The 20,143-nt window shown below is 37.0% G+C and overlaps 1 protein-coding gene across 1 annotated transcript; it reads right to left on the reverse strand.

The window, feature by feature from the left end:
* Positions 1 to 6,232: 6,232 nt before the first annotated feature.
* On the reverse strand, positions 6,233 to 7,816 carry LOC137938811 (HMG1/2-like protein). The gene is made up of 8 exons (XM_068783856.1): positions 7,710 to 7,816; positions 7,552 to 7,609; positions 7,239 to 7,352; positions 7,091 to 7,148; positions 6,945 to 6,989; positions 6,758 to 6,838; positions 6,576 to 6,665; positions 6,233 to 6,499 (listed from the first exon to the last, which is right to left on the reverse strand). Exons 2-8 carry the CDS (start codon positions 7,599 to 7,601, stop codon positions 6,482 to 6,484), a joined length of 456 nt encoding a protein of 151 aa, XP_068639957.1. The 5' UTR covers positions 7,602 to 7,609; positions 7,710 to 7,816; the 3' UTR covers positions 6,233 to 6,481.
* Positions 7,817 to 20,143: the final 12,327 nt, after the last annotated feature.

Consider the following 20,143-nt stretch of genomic DNA (forward strand, 5'->3'; position numbering starts at 1 on the left):
GCAAAGGGGACTTCGTATATGGTTTCCTTAGTACGAAGAGAAAGAGCTAAAGTTTATAAATTTCTACAGGATGTATAGTTTTTATTAGGGTGATTGTAAATTGATATTGATATTTCAATGATGTTTTTGTGTTTGATTATTGAATAAAACTTATGCATAATTATGTAGCTTTTATGAATAACTTTATGTAGAGCGTATAGATAATTTTATATATAATTTGTTTGACATGTATTTTATGCAAAATTTTAAATGTAGCTTGGAGCTCGAACTAGGCTCGAGTTCAAACTCGATTAAAATTATTGGGCTCGAGTTTGATTACAATTTCAGGCTCGAGGCTCGGCTTGGCTCGAGATCGAGTTTGAAATATTTAAATCAAACCCAGCTCGAACGTAGCTCGAACGTAGGCAGGTTCGGGCTCGGCTCTATTCAATGTCACCCCTAGTGGGAGGAGTATGAACTAAGCCACGGATAACAGAGACAACCAAAACTTCGGAGTTTAGAGTTGTTTGGAGTGCCAAAAAGTTTGGCATTTAGTGAAAGAAGATTAAGCGTGGGAATAGGTAGACAATTGATGAGATAGACAATAGTTGAAAAAACATATAACCAGAAAGATAGAGGTATGGAGGCATGAGAAAGAAGAGACAAATTTGTTTTGACAATATGATGATGTCGTTGTTCAGAATACCCATTGTATTCAGGTGTATTTAGAGGGGATGTGAGATGAGAAATGTTACCAGTAACCCCCCTCCCCATTATCAGATAAGAGTGTTTTAATCCGTTTACCAAAGAAGTTTTCAACAAGAGATTTAAACATGACAAATGTATCAAACATATGTAATTTTCATGTGATAGGGTAAAATAAAATATACTTTGTAAAGTGATCGACAAAAATAACATAATATTTGAAATCATCAACAGCATAAATATGAGAGGTCCATGCATCCGAGAAAATAATGTCAAAAGGGGAAGAAGAAACAAGAGAGCAGTGAGAAAATTGTAATTTGTAACTCTTATTGCATTGACAAGAATTGCAATTGAAATTAAAATTTAAAGGATGTGATAAATCTAGCTGAAAAGTGAACACGATGTGCCTAAGAATTGTAGATGACGGATGACCTAAGCGATGATGTTACGCAAGCAGTGGTCTTGACACTAGAAAAGGCGATTATCGGTGAAGACTGGACTTGGGACGATGGTCATTCGTATACACCATCATTAGTTCGACCCTAGTCAACAAGATGTGACCGCGCAAAGGCCGAGCATAAGTATGGGCCAGAATATTCCCGGCTTCATGAGAGGTCCTTGATTGAGTGATAAACGGAATTGTTGGAAAGTAGAGCTCAAGCCCACACGACCAAGGAAGGCCCACATATCCAAGTGTGTTAGAAGATGGGCCCAGACCCATAAGACGAAAGAAAGCTCATACATCCAAGAGATATAGAAGACGAGCTCAAGGCCCATAGACCAAGGAGAAAGCCCATAGGCCCATACAATGATGGCAAGATGGTAAAAAAAGGGTAATCTCATAGAGATGGCATTGATGTAATTAGGTTAAAGTTTCAAGATTAAAAAACTAAACCCTAAGTTCAGGGGTATTATTGTAATATAATAGTTTCATTAATCTATAAATAGATCTTCATAGGGAGGGTTAGGATATCAAGTCCATAATCACTTCTTCCTTTGGTTTTCTCCCAATTGGTCTCTCTCTCTTTTTCTCAATGAGTTAAATCCATGGAGTCCTAAAAATCAACATGGTATCGGAGCTTTGATTTTTAGGAGTCATATTTATGGTATTTAGGTTTAAAAAAATCTATATTTTTTTTCTTTGATCTTGCGTTGATTATTTTTTTTCATCTTCTTGTTGTAAGTTTTCTTGGTTCTACTACTGGTTTGAGCCTTCGAACCATCATCTAACTGCCCATCATCATCGTTTCATTCAGATTAAGCATCATTCCTGCCCTGTTCAGAAGCGACCAGTGTGGGAAAAATTATCTTGCTTGGCACGAGCGTTGCAGGGAAAATTCTTCTCACATCAACCATCATTCTATATATAGATGAGAAGGAGATTATTGTTGCCGACAATCTTCGTCTTTGGCCTTCTGTCGAGGAGGTTTCTGGTTCTACATGTCCCTGGCCACCTGCATCCTGTCATCGTCAATATTCAATTAGTAAGGATGCGATGACACCCAGCGACGGAAGAACCTCGACCGGTCTCCATCTCCGTCAACGGTAACTCTGACCAAGTTCCTAACAGAGTCGATGTCTTTCCAGCAACAGAGAATTGACTTCCGTCATTGCCGATTGTCGTCTTCGACGGCAAGAAGGATCTCCTTCATTGGCGTCGACAGAAGGATCCAACCTGTTACCTTATTACAATTAACTACTGTAGATTTATTTCTGGAAGTTCTATCTGCTTCATCCGCTGTCAGCCATCTCTGATGAGAGTTTTTTTTAGAAGATCACCCATGATCAGTTCTGTGCTGGCATCATCTTCAATCCTGCCAAAATTATTTTGATTAAGCTACTGGATATCCTTAGTACACTCCCGAAAAGTTTACTTCCTCTACATTGTCATATTTAGACATCGCTTTGACAACAACACCAACGCTTTGTTCGGTGTCGAGAGGAAGAAGAAGGCATTGTTGCCTTATTTATGTTTCCTAAGTTAGGAAACGTATTAAATCCGGGTCGAGCGACAGCTTCAACCCGGACCTGACCGGGTCAACCCAAGGAAACTTACTGCTTTTGCACCAGCCAGACCGAGTCAACCCAGACCAACTCGGACCGAGTCAACTCTCTTCGGGTCAATCTGACTCGGGCCACTTATTTTTTGTCTCGGTATACGTCTTTAGACTAATGCTTATACATATTTCTGCAACGACTCGGATATATTGATTTACTATTTGACTTGGTGCGACTCGGTAATTTTTTCTATGGCTGGATTATTATTTTGAAGTATTGATAGATTATTTCTTGGTTAGCATATTGTTTAGCACAAATACTTGCATTAGATTATTTCATGGATCAATTTTACAAGTATTATTTTGGTTCGTGTTATATGGGCCCAAGCCCATTTCAATTGTTATTATTGTGTCTCTTTCGATGATATATTATTATTGAAGAAGAGGTAGCCTTAATATCTTTCCTCATACCATAATTTATTTGACTCCCAAAAATATTGCGGTTGGGACACCATGAGAGTCGATGCCTAGATTGGGACACCATCATTTATTTTGACTCTCAAAAATATTACGGTTGGGATACCATGAGAATCATGGCCCGGAATGGAACACCATGATGGATGAGTTTATTACAATATATCATTTTACTTCCCACCATTAATGTCATTTATTACTCCTACTACTTGAGAGGCGTTGTCCTGTGAAGGGACACGGTAATGGAAGAGTTTTTTTTTTTTAACTACCCTTGAATGTATAAACCCACTACCTATATTAATAAGAGTGGCACTAACTACAGAAGATAGAAGTGTGTTGAACATCCAACATGAGTTATTTGACTGGATTATGGAACAATGTCATACGACTTGAAGTGATACTACTCACACTTATGTTATTCGAATTGGGCCTCATGATCAAGAGCACCAACGTGAGGGAGATGTTGGAAGATATGGAGGATTGTCATTTCATACAAAAATATTTTATACACCATTGGAGGCAAGTCGGGAGTTTATGATGTTCTCTCACCCACAACTTGAGGGGGAGTGTTGAAAGATAGGGCCATGACCAAAGAAGGCTCATATATCCAAGTGTGTTAGAAGATGGGCCCAAGCCCATAAGATCAAGGAAGGCACATACATCCAAGAGATATAAAAAACAGGTTCAAAGCCCATAGACCAAGGAGAAAGCTCACAAGCCCATACAATGATGGCAGGATGGTAAATAAAGGTCATCTCATACATATGGCATAGATGTAATTAAGTTAAAGTTTCAGGGTTAAAACCCTAAACCTTAAACCCTAAGTTTTGGGGTATTACTGTAATACATTAGTTTCATAAATATATAAATAGAGTTTCAAGGGGAGGGTTAGGACATCAAGTCCATAACTTATTTTTCCTCTAGTTTTGTCCAAATGGGTCTCTCTCTCTCTCTCTCTCTCTTTCTCCGTGAGCTAAATCCATAGAGTCCAAAAATTCAACAATAATGAGAAATGTCATGAGAGAGTCGACTAAAACACTAAAAATCAATTTATATTGACAAAGCCATGTATGATATTCGGCATAGGGAACGACGAGATTATTGATTGTCTTTGTGGTTGAGGGCACAAGATGAGAACCATCAAAAACTCGTAGAGATCATAACTAGTAACAACGGTTTCGATCTAAAGCTTCTAGCAAAGATAATCGGTAGATGTGAGTTTGACAAAATCATGGATATTGATCACTGTAAAAAGTTTAGTTGGGTCATTGGCCTTGGGATCGGTGGTTTAAGTCTTTTTCGGTGCCATTAGCACAAAATCAGACCAAGCTTCGAGATGCAGGTTTTTTTTTCCAAGTTCGTGTGAGATTCACATGTAGGGTTCACATGGACGGCAGGCATCAACCTCTTCTCTAAAACTTCATTAAATCAGAGTTTTGATTTATCGAAACTCAGACCAGAGGTTTTCAACAGGTAGGAAGGAGGACTAACGAAGGCAGTAGCGACGGCGGCGAACGGCCCTCAAGGTCCGACAATAGTGGCGGTTTCCAACAATGGCGACAACAAGCCTGCAATTGCAGCTGTGGTGGCTTTCTTCTACTCGACGACGATGAAGATGATATTAGGTGTCATCAAAAAGTTCTATCGATGTCGACAAATAGCAATAGAAAGCGAAAAGAGGGAATTAGCTCAGCACGTTACTTGGCTTATTGTTCGGTCAACGACGACATTGGTTGACTTAAGGTGAGAAATTTCCTAAGGGGGTTCATAGCTCAGAAAGAGAATATTTTCAATGTGCTTTACATTCATAAAGATGAGCATTTATAGATTTTTAAGATTGCATCGATATACTCTTGAACCCCCCCTCCCCCCTGTCAAGAGAAGAAGTCGACTAATTTCTCTTTTGTGATTTTATAAAATTAAGTGGAATCTTACATAAATAGGCCTCTTACATCAGTCTGATCAGACTACAAATCCTTAAATATAAACCAATCTACTAAAAATAGCGTTTGTCATCTTCGCCCACCCCAAAACCCTAGTTGCTAACCTTCCTTTCTACTCCAGATTTCTGGTAAAATAAACCGTGCCACACAGCACTAAGAGAAATCACCAATAAGTTCTCTCCATATGACGACCAATTACCAAATGTTTGGGAAATATCTTCCACATTCTTTGATATAACCGATTATTACATAAACTTGGCAAATCTTCCGAGGCAAGCCACAGGTGACATGTTTCTTAGAATTATTACAAACTTGGCAAATCTTCCGAAGCAAGCCACAAGTGACTTGTTTCTTACTATTTAATTATTTTTAATGTTAAAGGAAACGTCTAAAACAATTAAACTCAAATTAGGACAAAATTACCTCAAAAAAAAGAGCACACCAGTCGGAGCTTTCTAGTCACCTCGGGAATATCGGAGGGTTTGCATGGTCAATTCAGTGTTACATCCAAAGACATTTCACGTCAGACCTATATCACTTACCATGCTAAAACGGTAGTTGTAACCACTCTTGAAAGAATAACGACAAAACACTTGGATAAAATGTGCCCCTTTTAAGCAACGTGCGGTACAAAAGATTTCCATACCTCACCGATATTTGCAACAAACCCAGTCATCAAAATGGTTCGACCTGGATGGTAATAACTACGATCATCTAGAATCTACTACACCGTTTGAAAATAATTTATAAATTAACACCGTTACAGACGGAACAAGCAGGCATACAAACCAGAGTACCAAACACAAATAAAGTAAGATTTTCAGTAGACTGATGAAAAATCGTGTGCCTAAAGATCGCACCAATGAATCACCTACTTCCTAATTGAAAATAAATACCATCTACATGTCACATTTCAACGGGTCAGCCAATTTACCATCCAACGCCGTCGAAGTATGACGCTCGTCAATCGCTGTATACAGTTCTAGAGAAAAGTTGCTCGCCTCGATCTAATTATCAGCTGTCACAGTCATAATTCCGTTTATTCGGTTATAGACGAAGCTCGTGCATTCTCAGATACCGACCCTGCGGCAATATTAAGCGAAAACCGTATAGAAAAGAGATTGCGCAAAGACGACGAGCAAAAGGCCTGAATTACTGGAAATCTTGAAACGAGGTTAAGTACAAGATATACGGCTCATATCGACGCCGTTTGGTAACTGGGAACTTCCAGAAACCCATTCGAAGTAAAAAAGTAAAACAAAGAAAAAAAAACATCTATTTTCACAGAGTCACAGGAAATGGAGATCCTAAGATCCTACAGCGCTAGTAATCAAAAATCTAACAACTTTGTTCCCTTGCGTTTTTCTTTCCATGTATATCGTTCTACTCATCATCCTCTTCCTGCAATAGAACCACATAAACGATTAGCAAACAAATAAAAGCAATAGTTTCTCACAACAGAATAAAAAAGAATTACCTCTCCACTTTCTTCGTCGTCTTCATCGTTCACCTCGGACTTCGACTTGTCCGATTCCTCCTCTTCTTCCGGTTCATTCGGTCCTTCCGACTAAAAATTATGGTAGATCATTAGCATTGTTTATTTTGAACAACAATGAAAAGGGAAGCCAAAAAAAAAAAAAAAACGATGAAACAACATACCTGTTTCTTATTATAAGCAGCCATGTTCTTGTTATACTCCGTCTTCCTCTTGGCGGCCTTGGCGACGTATGGAGCTTTATCCTGAAGATGTAAAGAATATCGTTCAGGAACATAAAGACGCAATGAATACGTTTACAATTCGATTTCATTATCCGTACAACCCATATTTTCTACTTGAAAAACTTACCGCTTCCGTCATCGATTTCCACTTATCTCCACCAGCCTTGCCAACCTATGCGAACCAAAAATTATAGAAACAAATGCGCATATTAAAATCGAGTAAAATACTAAATTTGGCCAAATGACCAGATCTAGGACAGAATAATAGCTCACCACGGAGACGGATTTGTTGTTGGGGTTTTTCTCCTTAAAACTCTTCCGGAATTCCTCCCTTAAGACATCAAAAGGAATAATCGAACCTGAATATAAGCTTTTCCAACATGAATCAAATAAATATAAAAACAAACAGAGGACCACTCACATGAAGACGAAAAAGGCACTGGCAGGCCTCTTAGGTTTGTTAGGATCTTTCCCTATCTTTTCCTTCTTAGTCTTTTTAGCCGCACGATCGCTTCCTTTCCTCTTCACGGAAAGCCTTCAGACAAAATAGAAAAATAAATTTCGCAAAATAAAGAAAAATAAACAGAAAAGATCAGATGATTTCCTCCACCTAACTACTCCAGATCTAATCTCAACAAAAACCAAAATCCAAAAAAGAAAAAAAACGCCTTTGATCTACTGCGTTCACAGCCTACAACTACAAAATTTCACAAAAAGAAGGAAAAACAAGTTACTTGCTATCGGTCTTCTTGATCGCATCCACCTTCGACTTCGTTCCTTTCATCTTAGAAACTGCCAGAAAACAGCATCAATCGTTACAATCGTTAGCAAAACAAAAAAGAGAAGATCAAAAAGGCTGAAAATCGTATGTAATCCGGCCACACGGACTTACTTTAGGGTTAGGGCTTCTTCCGCGCAGGTGAGGCGAAAGAGAGGGGGGTAGAGGGTTTGGCTTGTCGAGCACCAGTTGTGTAAAGGGGGAGATAAAGGTGAGCCAAAATTAAAATTTAATGGGGAACGAAATGAAATCCGGGTTTAGGCGGGATTTGAAAATAGTTGCCACGTAAGCGATCCGCGTCGTCGAATATTATTCGATCTCCGCTGGCTACCCTTTCCTTCCCTTTGTGTTTTCGCTTGTGTTTGTTCACTTTGCTTTCGCTTGGTCGCGCTTCCCTTTGTACAACCAGCGGGCCCACCGGCGGAAATATCTCTAGCTTTTACGAGGATTAAGTGGTACGCTGAGCGTTACTAGTCCTGCGCCGGAGCGTGTGGAGAACCAAATAATATCTTGAAGAACCACTAATTACTGTGACTCTACGGGCTACATGCTGGGACAATCTCCTGGACGAGTCGACGTTTGGAAAGAAGGAGCTACGTGTCATTTAAGAAATGACGTAGGTATAGTAGTCATTTAACTCGTGTCCATGTGAACGCCTCCTCTTGGTGGAATATAGCTGAGCGGACTAGAGTTTCAAGGCGGCACGACCACAGTTCCAGAGTCCCACTTCTTTCTTTTAATCTTGACCGTTAATCTTATCTTGACGAGTTAGACCGGGTTTGACTCGCGCCTCGTGAAGTATTTGACCGGGTTAAGAACGAATTAGAAACTTAGTTTTCCAGTTGGCCGAATCAATCAGACGCGGTCGGTCTAAATGATCACAGCCAACAGACCACTCAGTTACAAATTCTAATAAATACTAAAATATTTTAATATTTACTAATTTCGTGTGGAAGTGATCCATTCTAACTCTTTCAGTGGTAGAAGAGACGTTGTGCAACAAGAAAAGCGCATTGCCAAAGTGGGTGATGAGTGATTTTTGTATTCTTTGATGATAGTGAACAAAGATGTTCTCCATGTCAATTTTCTAATCTTTTAATGGATTATGAAGTTCAGTTCTCAAAAATTGGTCTATACGCTGGAATTGACAGTGCCTTGTTGGAATGGTATAAGTGATTTTTCTGAGGCTGGTGAGTGGATTGGTGAACCTATTTTGACGTTGGTAACTCTTTATCATGTGCATAAAGCTACAAATAATATTTTTGCTTCTCTCGCTAACGGAGAGTTGAATCCAAACCTGGTATGACCTATAGAAGAAGAAAAAGAATTTTCCCAATGATTTTCATTGAACAAGTATTTAGGGGGGTTAGTTCACAATGAAGTGGAAATGAAGTGGAAAATTGAATTGAAGTGAGATGAATTGTTTCCACTTCAACTCATGTCTGGGTGTTAGTCCAGGCCGGTTGAAGTGGCAGGAAAACTAATTCCAGTGTTAGTGCTTGGAAAACAGATTTCAGTGTCCTTTTCTAAATAAATGATTATAGTTTATTATAAATTAAAATAATAATTACGTGTGACTACAATAAATTATATAAAATTAATAAAAAAAGTTAAAAATAACATAAGAAAATATAATAAATAAACATAATGGTTTAATTAATGATAACAATTGGATAGTTAAACCAATTAATGTTATAGTTTATTATAAATTAAAACAATAATTATGTGTGACATGAATAAATTATATAAAATTAAAAAAATAAAAAATAACATAAGGGAATATAATAAATAAACCTAATGGTTTAATTAATTATAGCAATTGGATAATTAACCAATTAACGATTATAATTCATTATAAATTAATATATTAAATACGTGACTAGAATATATTATATAAAATTATTAAAAATTACAAAATAGCATAAGGGAATATAATAAATAAACATAATGGTTTAATTAATTTTAGCAATTGGATAATTAACCAATTAATGATTACAATTCAATATAAATTAACATACTAATTACGTGTCACTAGAATAAATTATTTAAAATTAATAAAAATTAAAAATAACATAAGGGAATATAATAAATAAACCTAAGTGTTTAATTAATTATAGAAATTGCATAATTAAACCAATTAATGATTACAGTTTATTATAAATTATTATACTAATTATGTGGGATTAGAATAAATTATTTAAAATTAATAAAAATTTAAAAATAACATAAGGGAATATAATAAATAAACCTAATTGTTTAATTAATTATAGCAATTGCATAATTAAACCAATTAATGATTACAGTTTATTATTAATTATTAAACTAATTACGAGTGAGTAGAATAAATTATTTAAATTACATAAAACAGTTAAAAATAACATAAATGAATATAATTAATAAATAAACTATTTTGTAATAACATAATGTATAGTATAAAAATACTTAATAAATAAAATTAAAACAAAAAGGTATAAAATGACAACAACGAATATAATTAGAGTAAATTATTTCTATCAACGAGTTTGTGCGTTTAACATCATCAACTTACTAGTTTAGTAGATACGAACGACAACATACATGTTCAAATGCAATAAAGTACAACCACTAATAATCACTCCACATGCTAGTTGCTATGGCATCTCGAAATTGTGCAGCTCTAGTGGATTCTAATGCACGACGCCTCCGCATTGTTGTTGATAGGTTGCCTTCATCCCCAAGATCATCGCTATCTCCATCCAAATTTTCACCTGCTAATCGAACCTCATCACCTCCTCCACCTACCTCATTATCGGAATCATCATCTTCCAATTCAAACATATCATAGTAATCCTCTTTACGTATATAATTGTGTAATATGCAACAAGCTATTACAATTTTCATCTGGATCTTATAAGAAAAGGGAGGAGCGACTTTCAACATTTGGAATTGAGCTTTTAAAGCATCATAAGTTCGTTCAATAGTATTTCTCAAAGATGAGTGCCTTTGGTTGAATAGCTCTTTATCATTTCTAGGAAAGTTGTTTCCAAATTCTTGTAGATGATAACGAGTTCCTCGATATGGAGCCAAAAATCCTGACATATTTGCATAACCAGCATCGACTAGATAATATTTACCTACAATACAAAATATTTTTCACATAAGATAATTGAAGATAAAATAAAAAAAATACTACATTACAATATATTATTTACCTTCAGGTACACAGATTCTATTTCGGCGAGTAAATGCGTCCTTCAATACACGGGAATCAGCTGCTGATCCCTCCCATCCAACAAGTACATAAGTGAATTGCATATCAAATGTACATGCTGCCATCACATTTTGTGAGAGATAGCCTTTTTCTGTTCTAGAACCTTTGTTGTTCTTCAAGTTGGATGTTTGCTTTGATATGAGTTCCGTCAATAGCCCCAATACAATCCTAATTATATCATTTCAATTAATACAAGTAACTCTAAATGTTAATCTAAAATTGTTCATTATATGTCAAGTGATGTTACCTTAAAATACGGATTAAACATTGGATTGTTTAAAATCTTCGAGTGAGTCCGTTCTGAAGGTCGTTTGATGTAATCAAACCTTATTGAAATACCTACTTATAGTCCAGTTTGATCTATCAAACATCTCTGCTGTTACACTATACGCTTATCCTTGACCAACAGTTAGAAGAAAATATGCAAGTTGTTCTTCCACTAAGATGGTCTTTGTAAGTGATAAAAATCCTTTACTATAAAGTATCTCTGCCATTTTTTTAAACACAATTTGATTCATCCTGTAAACTTTTCGAAATTTAACAGGTGATTTCGCTAATGCCTTTTGCAAATAAATCGGACCGCCAATCCCACGAGGACGTAATGTACGTCTATACCTATGGTTCATATAGTATATTCCCATCATGTACATAAGACATGTCAATAAAATCATTCTTGTATTCCTATTTTCGTCTTCCATGGAAACCTGCAAATATAATCACCACAACCATAATAACGACTACAACAATAATTCATATTTCTTCTTAATATCATAAACACAAAAACATACCATGTTCTTCAATCATAACCTATTTTTAATCACACCTATATAAAACCATCTCCAATCACACACCTACAACATTCATCCACACAATAAGAACACGACAATCATGAAAACCCAAATCTTAACCATAATAAAATTCATAAACAATCAATGATACGTCTTATAAAGTCATAATTAAAAAAACATAATTAAACTTCAAAACAATCGTCCCAAAATACATAGTGTACTTCAAACTATTGACTACATTTCACCAGCACAATATTTAAGCCAATTAATTCGCTCTTCCACTGGCAGCTTCGTAAACATGTCATTCTTCATTGGTGTATCTAACAATAGAGGAGCGCGAAACTTCATCTCTACCAACAGGTCCGGGATTTCTGTGAGTGCTTCATACCAATTTTCTCCTGTGGTTTTATCATTTTTAGATTGTAGAGATTGCAGTAGGGTGGCAATTCTTGTCATTGTATCAGCGAACATAATACTATCATCGGTGGCCATTTGTGGTCTCTTTCTACGATGACTTGAACTTGACGGGTTAGTACTTGGAGACTCATTTTCTGTAAAGAATGGCGAAAGAGTATCTCTACCTAAATCGACATCCTCGAGCATGTCCACGCACTCATTTTCTTCCTGATGTTGGACATCATTGCACATGTCTTCGTCAGTTTGACTTGTTCTCCCCATGGCTATTGAGTTTCCCACTACCAAAGCCAATTTGTCATAAAGAGGGCAGCCTTATTGTCTATACTTTTCAGCTTCTTTATGCTCCTACAAGGATAAAACATTATTTAGACGACTTGGCATAGAGTTTTAGTAATGCAAAAAACATACAAAATATTTTACAGTCAATCATAATTTACTGACCTTGATATAGTCTTGCCATACAGAATGACATGCAGTAACTCGATGTGTGGTTGCATCCCAACCGAACCCACTAGTGTTGAGACAACTTGTTACTGCTTGGTAAGTTTTCTTCCATGATCTTGTTCGATTCTTGTGCTGCTCAACAGTTTTTTTATTAGCTGTGTCTTCATTGAACCTATTGACACAGTCCAATATATTTCATGCTTCCAAACCCCATTAGGCATCCTATTCCCTATATTGACTGCTCAACCAACAGATCGAGCATTTTGTTGTCATCATCGAAGGTCCAAATGTCATATGATCTAGGAGTTTGTTATCTTCTTCTAGCCATTTATAATCTAAATCCGAGATGATCGTCATGGAAAATTTTTTTATCAGACAACCATTACTCGTCGTAGTAACTAGGGACACACAGAAACACAACCAACAAATAATAAAATACCATGTGGTGGATATTTATAAATCCAAAATCTCCTCACCACATGGCATAAACATTCCATAGAACTTCAAACATATTCAACAACATTCTAAAACATTTCAAAATTAATCTAACTAATTTCATTGCAGATGACTAGAACAATGCAAAAACAAACTCATGAAGTCCAAATTCACCGAACACCCCTGGTAGAGCCCCATATGACTTCGCAGTCACTACGAACCGTACATCGTCATTGATGGGGGTCGGGTTTCATTGGCTAATGGACGCCCGTGTAGGCGACTCAACTTTGTTTGAATTGGACCATGTGGTGGATATTTATAACTCCAAAATCTCCTCACCACATGACATAAACATTCCATAGCACTTCAAACATATTCAACAACATTCTAACACATTTCAAAATTAATCTAACTAATTTCATTGTAGATGACTAGAACAATGCAAAAACAAACTCATGAAGTCCAAATTCACCGAACACCCCTGGTAGAGCCCCATATGACTTCGCAGTCACTACGAACCGTACATCGTCATTGATGGGGGTCGGGTTTCATTAGCTAATGGACGTCCGTGTAGGCGACTCAGCCTTGTTTGAATTGGACCACGTGGTGGATATTTCTAATATTCATTATTAGAATGGCAAACCCAGAAAGGTTTGGTGGAAAACTTACAAGAGACACTACACTCATAGTGATGCCACTGGCAGCTCCTATTCCGTCTTGGCCCTGTCCGTTTATGTTATGTAAAAATCCGATGACTATAGCTATAGCTAATTTTCACACTAATTGAGCTTAAATATCAAATTCAATGAAGAAAATAAATAAAGAATGAAATAATTCTTACCAAGAGCATTGTTTTGCAAGAGGAACAAACCTTGTTTCTATGTAAGATATTCTGTTTATATTATTCTTGACAAAAAGAAGAACACCTAAAAGAAAAGGACCAAAGACAGATAAAACCAAGTAACTAAAAGCATAGAAAAAGATAAGAGACACCTCGTCTCACAACACCTAAAGGCAAATTATTTGCATCAAACTTTTTTGTTTTTTTTCTTTTTGCTTTCGGGGCTTGAAGAACAGTTGAGAGACAAACCTTCATTTCCCTATACTCCCGACGTGAAATTATCCAAATCATCTATCAGCTTCTACTCCTTAAAAAATGTCGGTGAAATTATAACACTCTACCGCCCCAGTCTCCATGGCAAAGCTGCAAATGGGAGGGAGAAAGGGGAAGGAACAGAGGGCGAAGGAGGAAGAGAATGCGGTGTTTTGTGCGAAACTGAAACCTGATTATCCTGCTGTCAACCAGTGAGTCCGTGAACGACTCAGACTTTTGTACAATGTATATGCATAAAGTTAACAACGGATGATCAAATCCAACCATTCACTGGTCTTGGATTGTTAAACACGGAATAGATTTCAACTGATAAACAATTAACATATAAAAATTAAACCCTATCAACACGAATTTGAACCCTAAATCCCATAAACTCTAACCCTACATCCCAAAATTTGGCCACAATCAAGATAAATTACGCACAAAAATTCAAATTAACTCAAACACAACACTAAATTAGTTGAAAAAAAAATTAGGGTTTCGGATTACCTTATGAAATTTGGAAGAAATCACCGCCGAATGGGAAAATGTAAGCCCAATGGAAGAAATCGATGCCTAAATGTCGAAAATCGAAGAAGATTGAAGGAAATCGAAGGATATCAAAACCGGAATAGGTTAAATCAAAGGAAATCGGGGGAGGAGGAAAGAGAAGAGCGAGAACGAGAAGGAAGAGGGAGGCCTAGAGGGAAAAGAGAGAGGGAGACGAGAAAGGGAGATGGGGCGAAAATGAGAGATAACAAGAGAGAGGGAGCAGAGAACGAAGACGAGCGCCGTGCGAGAGGAGCAGAGCGAGCAGAGACAGCGAAAAAGAGAGAAGAAGTCGGGCGAAAAAATTCATCGGGAGACGAAGGCTGAGCGAGAGGAGAGGAGAAGAGGAAATGAGCGGGATTTTTAGTTTCGGGGGGGGGGGGGGGGGAAGAAGCGACACCATCACTCGCGATAAGTGGATGACTTGAAAAAAAGGGCGGAATCAGATTTCCGTCGTTTTTGCCTGAGGAGATGAAATGGTGTTATCTCACTTCAATTCAAGTCATTTTGGACTAACGCCATAAGTGGGATGAACTAGGTAATGCGGGGGGAATTCATTCCACTTCATTGTGGACTAACCCCCTTAGTATTTATAGGATTACAACAGGTGTCGTAGTGTGATCTACAATAGAGTAACAATTTGAGGCTGTCTCAAATTCTATCAACCCTTTATCTTTATTACTATAATGTCCTCGCAAGATGGAGCTCTGAGAGGAGAGTCCAATCTTAGTCTTAAAAGAGAGGAAGTATGTTCGTGGAAGCGGTTTGGTGAGAACATTTGCTAATTGATCAACAGAGAAAATTTGAGTAACCTGAAGAGCACCACTCTGAACTTATTCTCGAATGAAGTGGTAAACCAAAGCTGCATATTTTATACGTGAGTGAAAGACTGGATTCGAGCACAAATTTATAGCACTAATATTGTCACAAGAAAGCACTGGTTGTCGCGAAAGATGAACACCAAGTTCAGTGAGAAGAGAGTAGGTCCAACTGATCTCAGCTGCAGTGGTTACAACAGATCGATATTCCACCTTAGTAGAGGATCGAGCCACAATATGTTGCTTATTAGAACTCCAAGAGATAGGATTGTGACCTAGATAAATAAGATAGGCACCGGTAGAAGTAAATTCATCCTCGTTTCCTACCCAATCAACATCAAAGAAAGCATAGAAAGACAAAGAAGATTGTCGATCTATTACGATACCATGATCCAAAATCCCACAAAGATAGTGCAACAATCGTTAGACAACATCCTAGTGGTCAGTAGTAGGGCAATGCATAAACTGGGATAACTTATTCACCACATAAGCAATGTCAGGGTGAGTAAGAGAAAAGTATTGCAAACTACTAACAACAATCCGATATTCAGATGGATCAGAGAGTATCATGTTAGACAAAATGTGAGTGTAGATGACGTGGCAAGGGGTGTAGATACGGGTTTTGCATTTGTCATGCATGTGCGAGCAAGTAGATCAGAGATATATTGGCGTTGAAATAGAAGTAATCCTTTAAAATGATGAACAATTTCAATTATGAGAAAGTAAGTCAATGAGCTAATATCCTTGAGTGAAAATCTCTAAGCAAAAAGGTGGATGAATGTTGCCATAGTTTGATCATTGTCTCCTGTAATAATAAGTCATCCACATAAACCAAAATATACAGCATAGCAGTACCTGTGTAAAAGATAAATAGAGAGGAGTATGCATGAGAGTTGGTGAAGACAGAGATGATGAAAAATTGTCGCAGCTCATGATACCAAGCAGGAGGAGTTTGCTTGAGACCGTAGATGGCCTTGCAAAGTTTACATACATAATTGTGATGATCACGTTAAATGAAACCATGTGGTTGTGTCATAAAGACATCCTCAGATAGAGTACCTTAGAAAAAAATATTATTGACATTAAGTTGTTGAAGCGACCAACCATGACTTACTACAAGGCTAAAAACAATGTGAATGATGGTAGGCTTGACAACAAGACTAAAAGTTTGATGATAATCAACCCCTGGGCACTGGTGAAACCCTTTTGCGATTAAACGAGCCTTGTACCTATCGATAGAGTCATCAAAGAGATATTTAGTAAGAAAAATTAAGTGTGGGAGTAGGTAGATGGTTGATAAGATAGACACCTGTAAAGAAAGCATATGACCAATAAGAAAAAGGTATGGAGGCATGAGAAAGAAGAGGCAAATAGGTTTTGACAATTTGACAATATGACAATTTCGTCGTTCATAATACCCATTGTGTTCAAGTGTATGTGGAGGAGACATAAGATGAGAGATGCCATTGGTCACCAGAAAATAGGACATTGCTTTATATTCCCCCCATTATCATAATAGAGTGTCTTAATTTATTTACTAAAGAAGTTTTCAACAGGAGATTTAAACCAAATAAATGTATCAAACACATGATTTTGTTTGAGAGGGTAAAACCAAATATACTTTGTAAAGTGATAAAAAAATAATAAAATATTTGAAATCATAATTAAAATAAATTGGAGAGGTCTAGACATTCTAGAATATAATGTCAAGAGGGGAAGAAAAGACAAAGGTGGAGTGGGAGAATGGTAATTTATCACTTTTAAAACATTAACAAGTGCATAAATCTAACTGATAGGTGAACTTGATGTGCCAAAATTTTGTAGACGATGGATGACCTAATCGATGATGTTGCGCAGATGAAGTGGTCTTGACATTAGAAAAATTGATCATTGGTGAAGATTGGACCGAGGATGATGGTCATTCGTACACACCATCCTTAGTTCAACCATACAAAAGTGTTGCTTTTGTATAAAGATCCTTCAGACGAAAATAAGTAGGTAAGAATTCAATATAAGTATTATTAGATTGACAAAATTGAGAAATAGAAGTAAGATTTATTTACTTGGTAGGAACACAAAGAACATTATTTAAGAAAAATTTACATGAGGGTAGGTGTAGAGAGAGATTTGTTACTGGTATGAGTAATAGGAAGACTTGTGCTATCACCAATCACAATGTCGTCAATGCCGTTATAAAGAGTGTGAATAAAGAGATTACTCAAGTCGGTGATAACATGGTACAATGTTCCACTGTCTGAAAGCCAAATAGAACTAGTAGGAGAGTTGGCGGTTGCAAAATGTGCTTGTGGTTACCATGATGCCAATGGGCAAGGTGGCTAGTGATAAGGTTAGCAAGGAGTTTGGGGAGGTGGCCGGAGCGGTTGCATTGGGCAAAAGACATGACATTGGGGAATGGTGTATCCTTTTTCCCGGCATCGTTGGCAGTGGCTGAAGTAGGGTTGAGATTTAGATCGACCATCCGAAGCAACGGTGTTGGTGAAACATGAGGCAGTAGCTTGTTGTGGGTGGTAGGAGGACACCCCGTGTTGTCGGAGATTACGATTACCTGACTTGCCATAATTGGAGCGATAACTTGAGGGATTTGCATATGTTGGAGGTGGAAAGGAGTGTATTTGATGGACACTTAGAGAGAATTCATTGTTGATGAGTTTTTCATGCAGTTTATAAAAAAAAAATTGGCGTGTCACGACCATTGATAATATCAACAAGTGGTTTGTACTCATTGTCGAGTCCATCCAATTTTTTTCATTGAGATCCTCTATATCCATAGATTTTCCTAGGGTCACAAGTTCATGAATATGTGTTTTAATAAGCTGCATATACTCGAAAATTGTTTGAGATTCGTTAGTGGCATGTTTGAGTTGTTCCTTGGTCTATTTTATGTGACCACGTGAAGGCCGAGCATAAGTACTGACAAGAGTATTCTAGGCTTCATGAGAGGTCCTTGATTGAGTAATAAGCATAATGAAATATGGTATGAGAGAGCCAATAAAAGCACAAAAATTAGTGATAAGCCATGTGTGGTATTTGGGATTGGGAGTGGCAAAATTATTGACTGTCTTTGTGGCTGAAGACACATGATATGAACCATCAACAAACTTATAGATATCATAATCAATAAGAATAACTTCCATTTGAAGATTGCAACAAATATAATTAGTGGAGGTGAGTTTGATAGAATTGTGGATGTTAAGCACCGTAAGAGGTTTGGTTAAGTCATGGGCAGTGGGAATAGTGGTTTGAGTCTCTTCAGGAGCCATGAATACAAAGTCAATCAGGGTTTTGAGATATTTTTTCTCTTACCGTCATAAGTGTGAGAATCACACGTGCATCAGTCTTCTTCTTCTTTCCAAAATCTCTTTAATAAAAAAATTCAGATTAAAGTGAAGGTCGACCATATAAAAAATGGGAAGAAGAAGAGGGAAGTTTGTTATGCGGATGATATATACAACACTGGTATCCTATCAAATATGACCTGTCAAGTTGTTGTTAAGTGGTTGTTTTCAAATTAATTCTTCATTGCTAACCAGACAATATCTCAATTCTAACCTGGTAACTTCTGGTGGATAGCTTCGTCTAGGAAATTGTTGTTTTCGTATCCTACTCTGTTGTTGGCATATATTTGAAAGTTATATCTTTGGCTGCTACTATCATCTTGCACTCAGTCGGCTGGTTTATTTTGGGAGTTACTGAGTTGTTCTTCGCTGGTTTATTTCCCGAACATTGTTGCATGTGTTTGTCGTTGTTTATGGCTATTTTTCGCTATTGTTTTGCATTGACTGGTTTGTGAAATCTCACACCACTCAAGAACTTGCAAGACAGTGTGATACTCTCATTCGCTAGTGGAGAAAGATAATCAAGAGTTTGATGAAAGGGAGAGACACACGACCATATTGATACTATTTCTCTTGGGTTAACTCGGAACGAGTCAACTCGAACTCACAAGCCAAACTCACTCGGTCATCTCAACTTGATCTCTTGACTCAGTCTAAGTCTTCCACTCTTCTCGGATTGACTCAGTACTTGACTCACCTTGAATCGGCTAGACTCACTCACTCATTCATTGTCAAAGTTGCTATCTGCTACCGGCTTGACTTCATCTTGATTATTACCTCGGATTATTGTTAGCTTATTGTTTGGTGCATAACTTCCTTATTCAAGGATGGATTTCGCTGCAGATTATTTCACGAGTCCTTATTACTCTTAGGGATTTTCATTATTTACCAGTTATCTGCTGCTATATAACTGCATATTTGGTATGTATTATTTGGGCATTGGCTCATTTCCTGGGCTACTATTGTGTCTCTTTGATAGAGACATTATTACTGAAGAATAAATCCTTGGTTGCTTGCTTTGGGTTCATTATTTACTGATTATTGTCGGTATTGGTTCATCAGATGAAAATTTTGAATTAGTTAGGAAAATAAAGTACATGATGACCTCGACTTCTTTATCTTATTTTCCTATTGATTCCCCATTATCCTTTTATTAATCTTTCTCTTACCATCCTTTATATGACTTTCACTTACCCTTTCGACCCCTTTTGGAGTGTTGCTTTGGTTGGTCTCTTCTATATATATGGGTGTTTTAAGGCCCTTGAAACTTTTTATGGGTACTATTGGTTTTTTATTGCCGTATTGTGAATGACAAACATTATCCACTTTAGTGATTATTATTACTATATTTATTTGAAATCATTTGAGGTTAGTTTCGACTTATTACCTATTTTTACC

Source organism: Aristolochia californica, unplaced genomic scaffold (assembly GCF_029961685.1).
Source record: "Aristolochia californica isolate CCGP_79_NKW_82.1479 unplaced genomic scaffold, dmAriCali1.0.hap1 SCAF_8, whole genome shotgun sequence".
Classification (NCBI taxonomy): domain Eukaryota; kingdom Viridiplantae; phylum Streptophyta; class Magnoliopsida; order Piperales; family Aristolochiaceae; genus Aristolochia; species Aristolochia californica.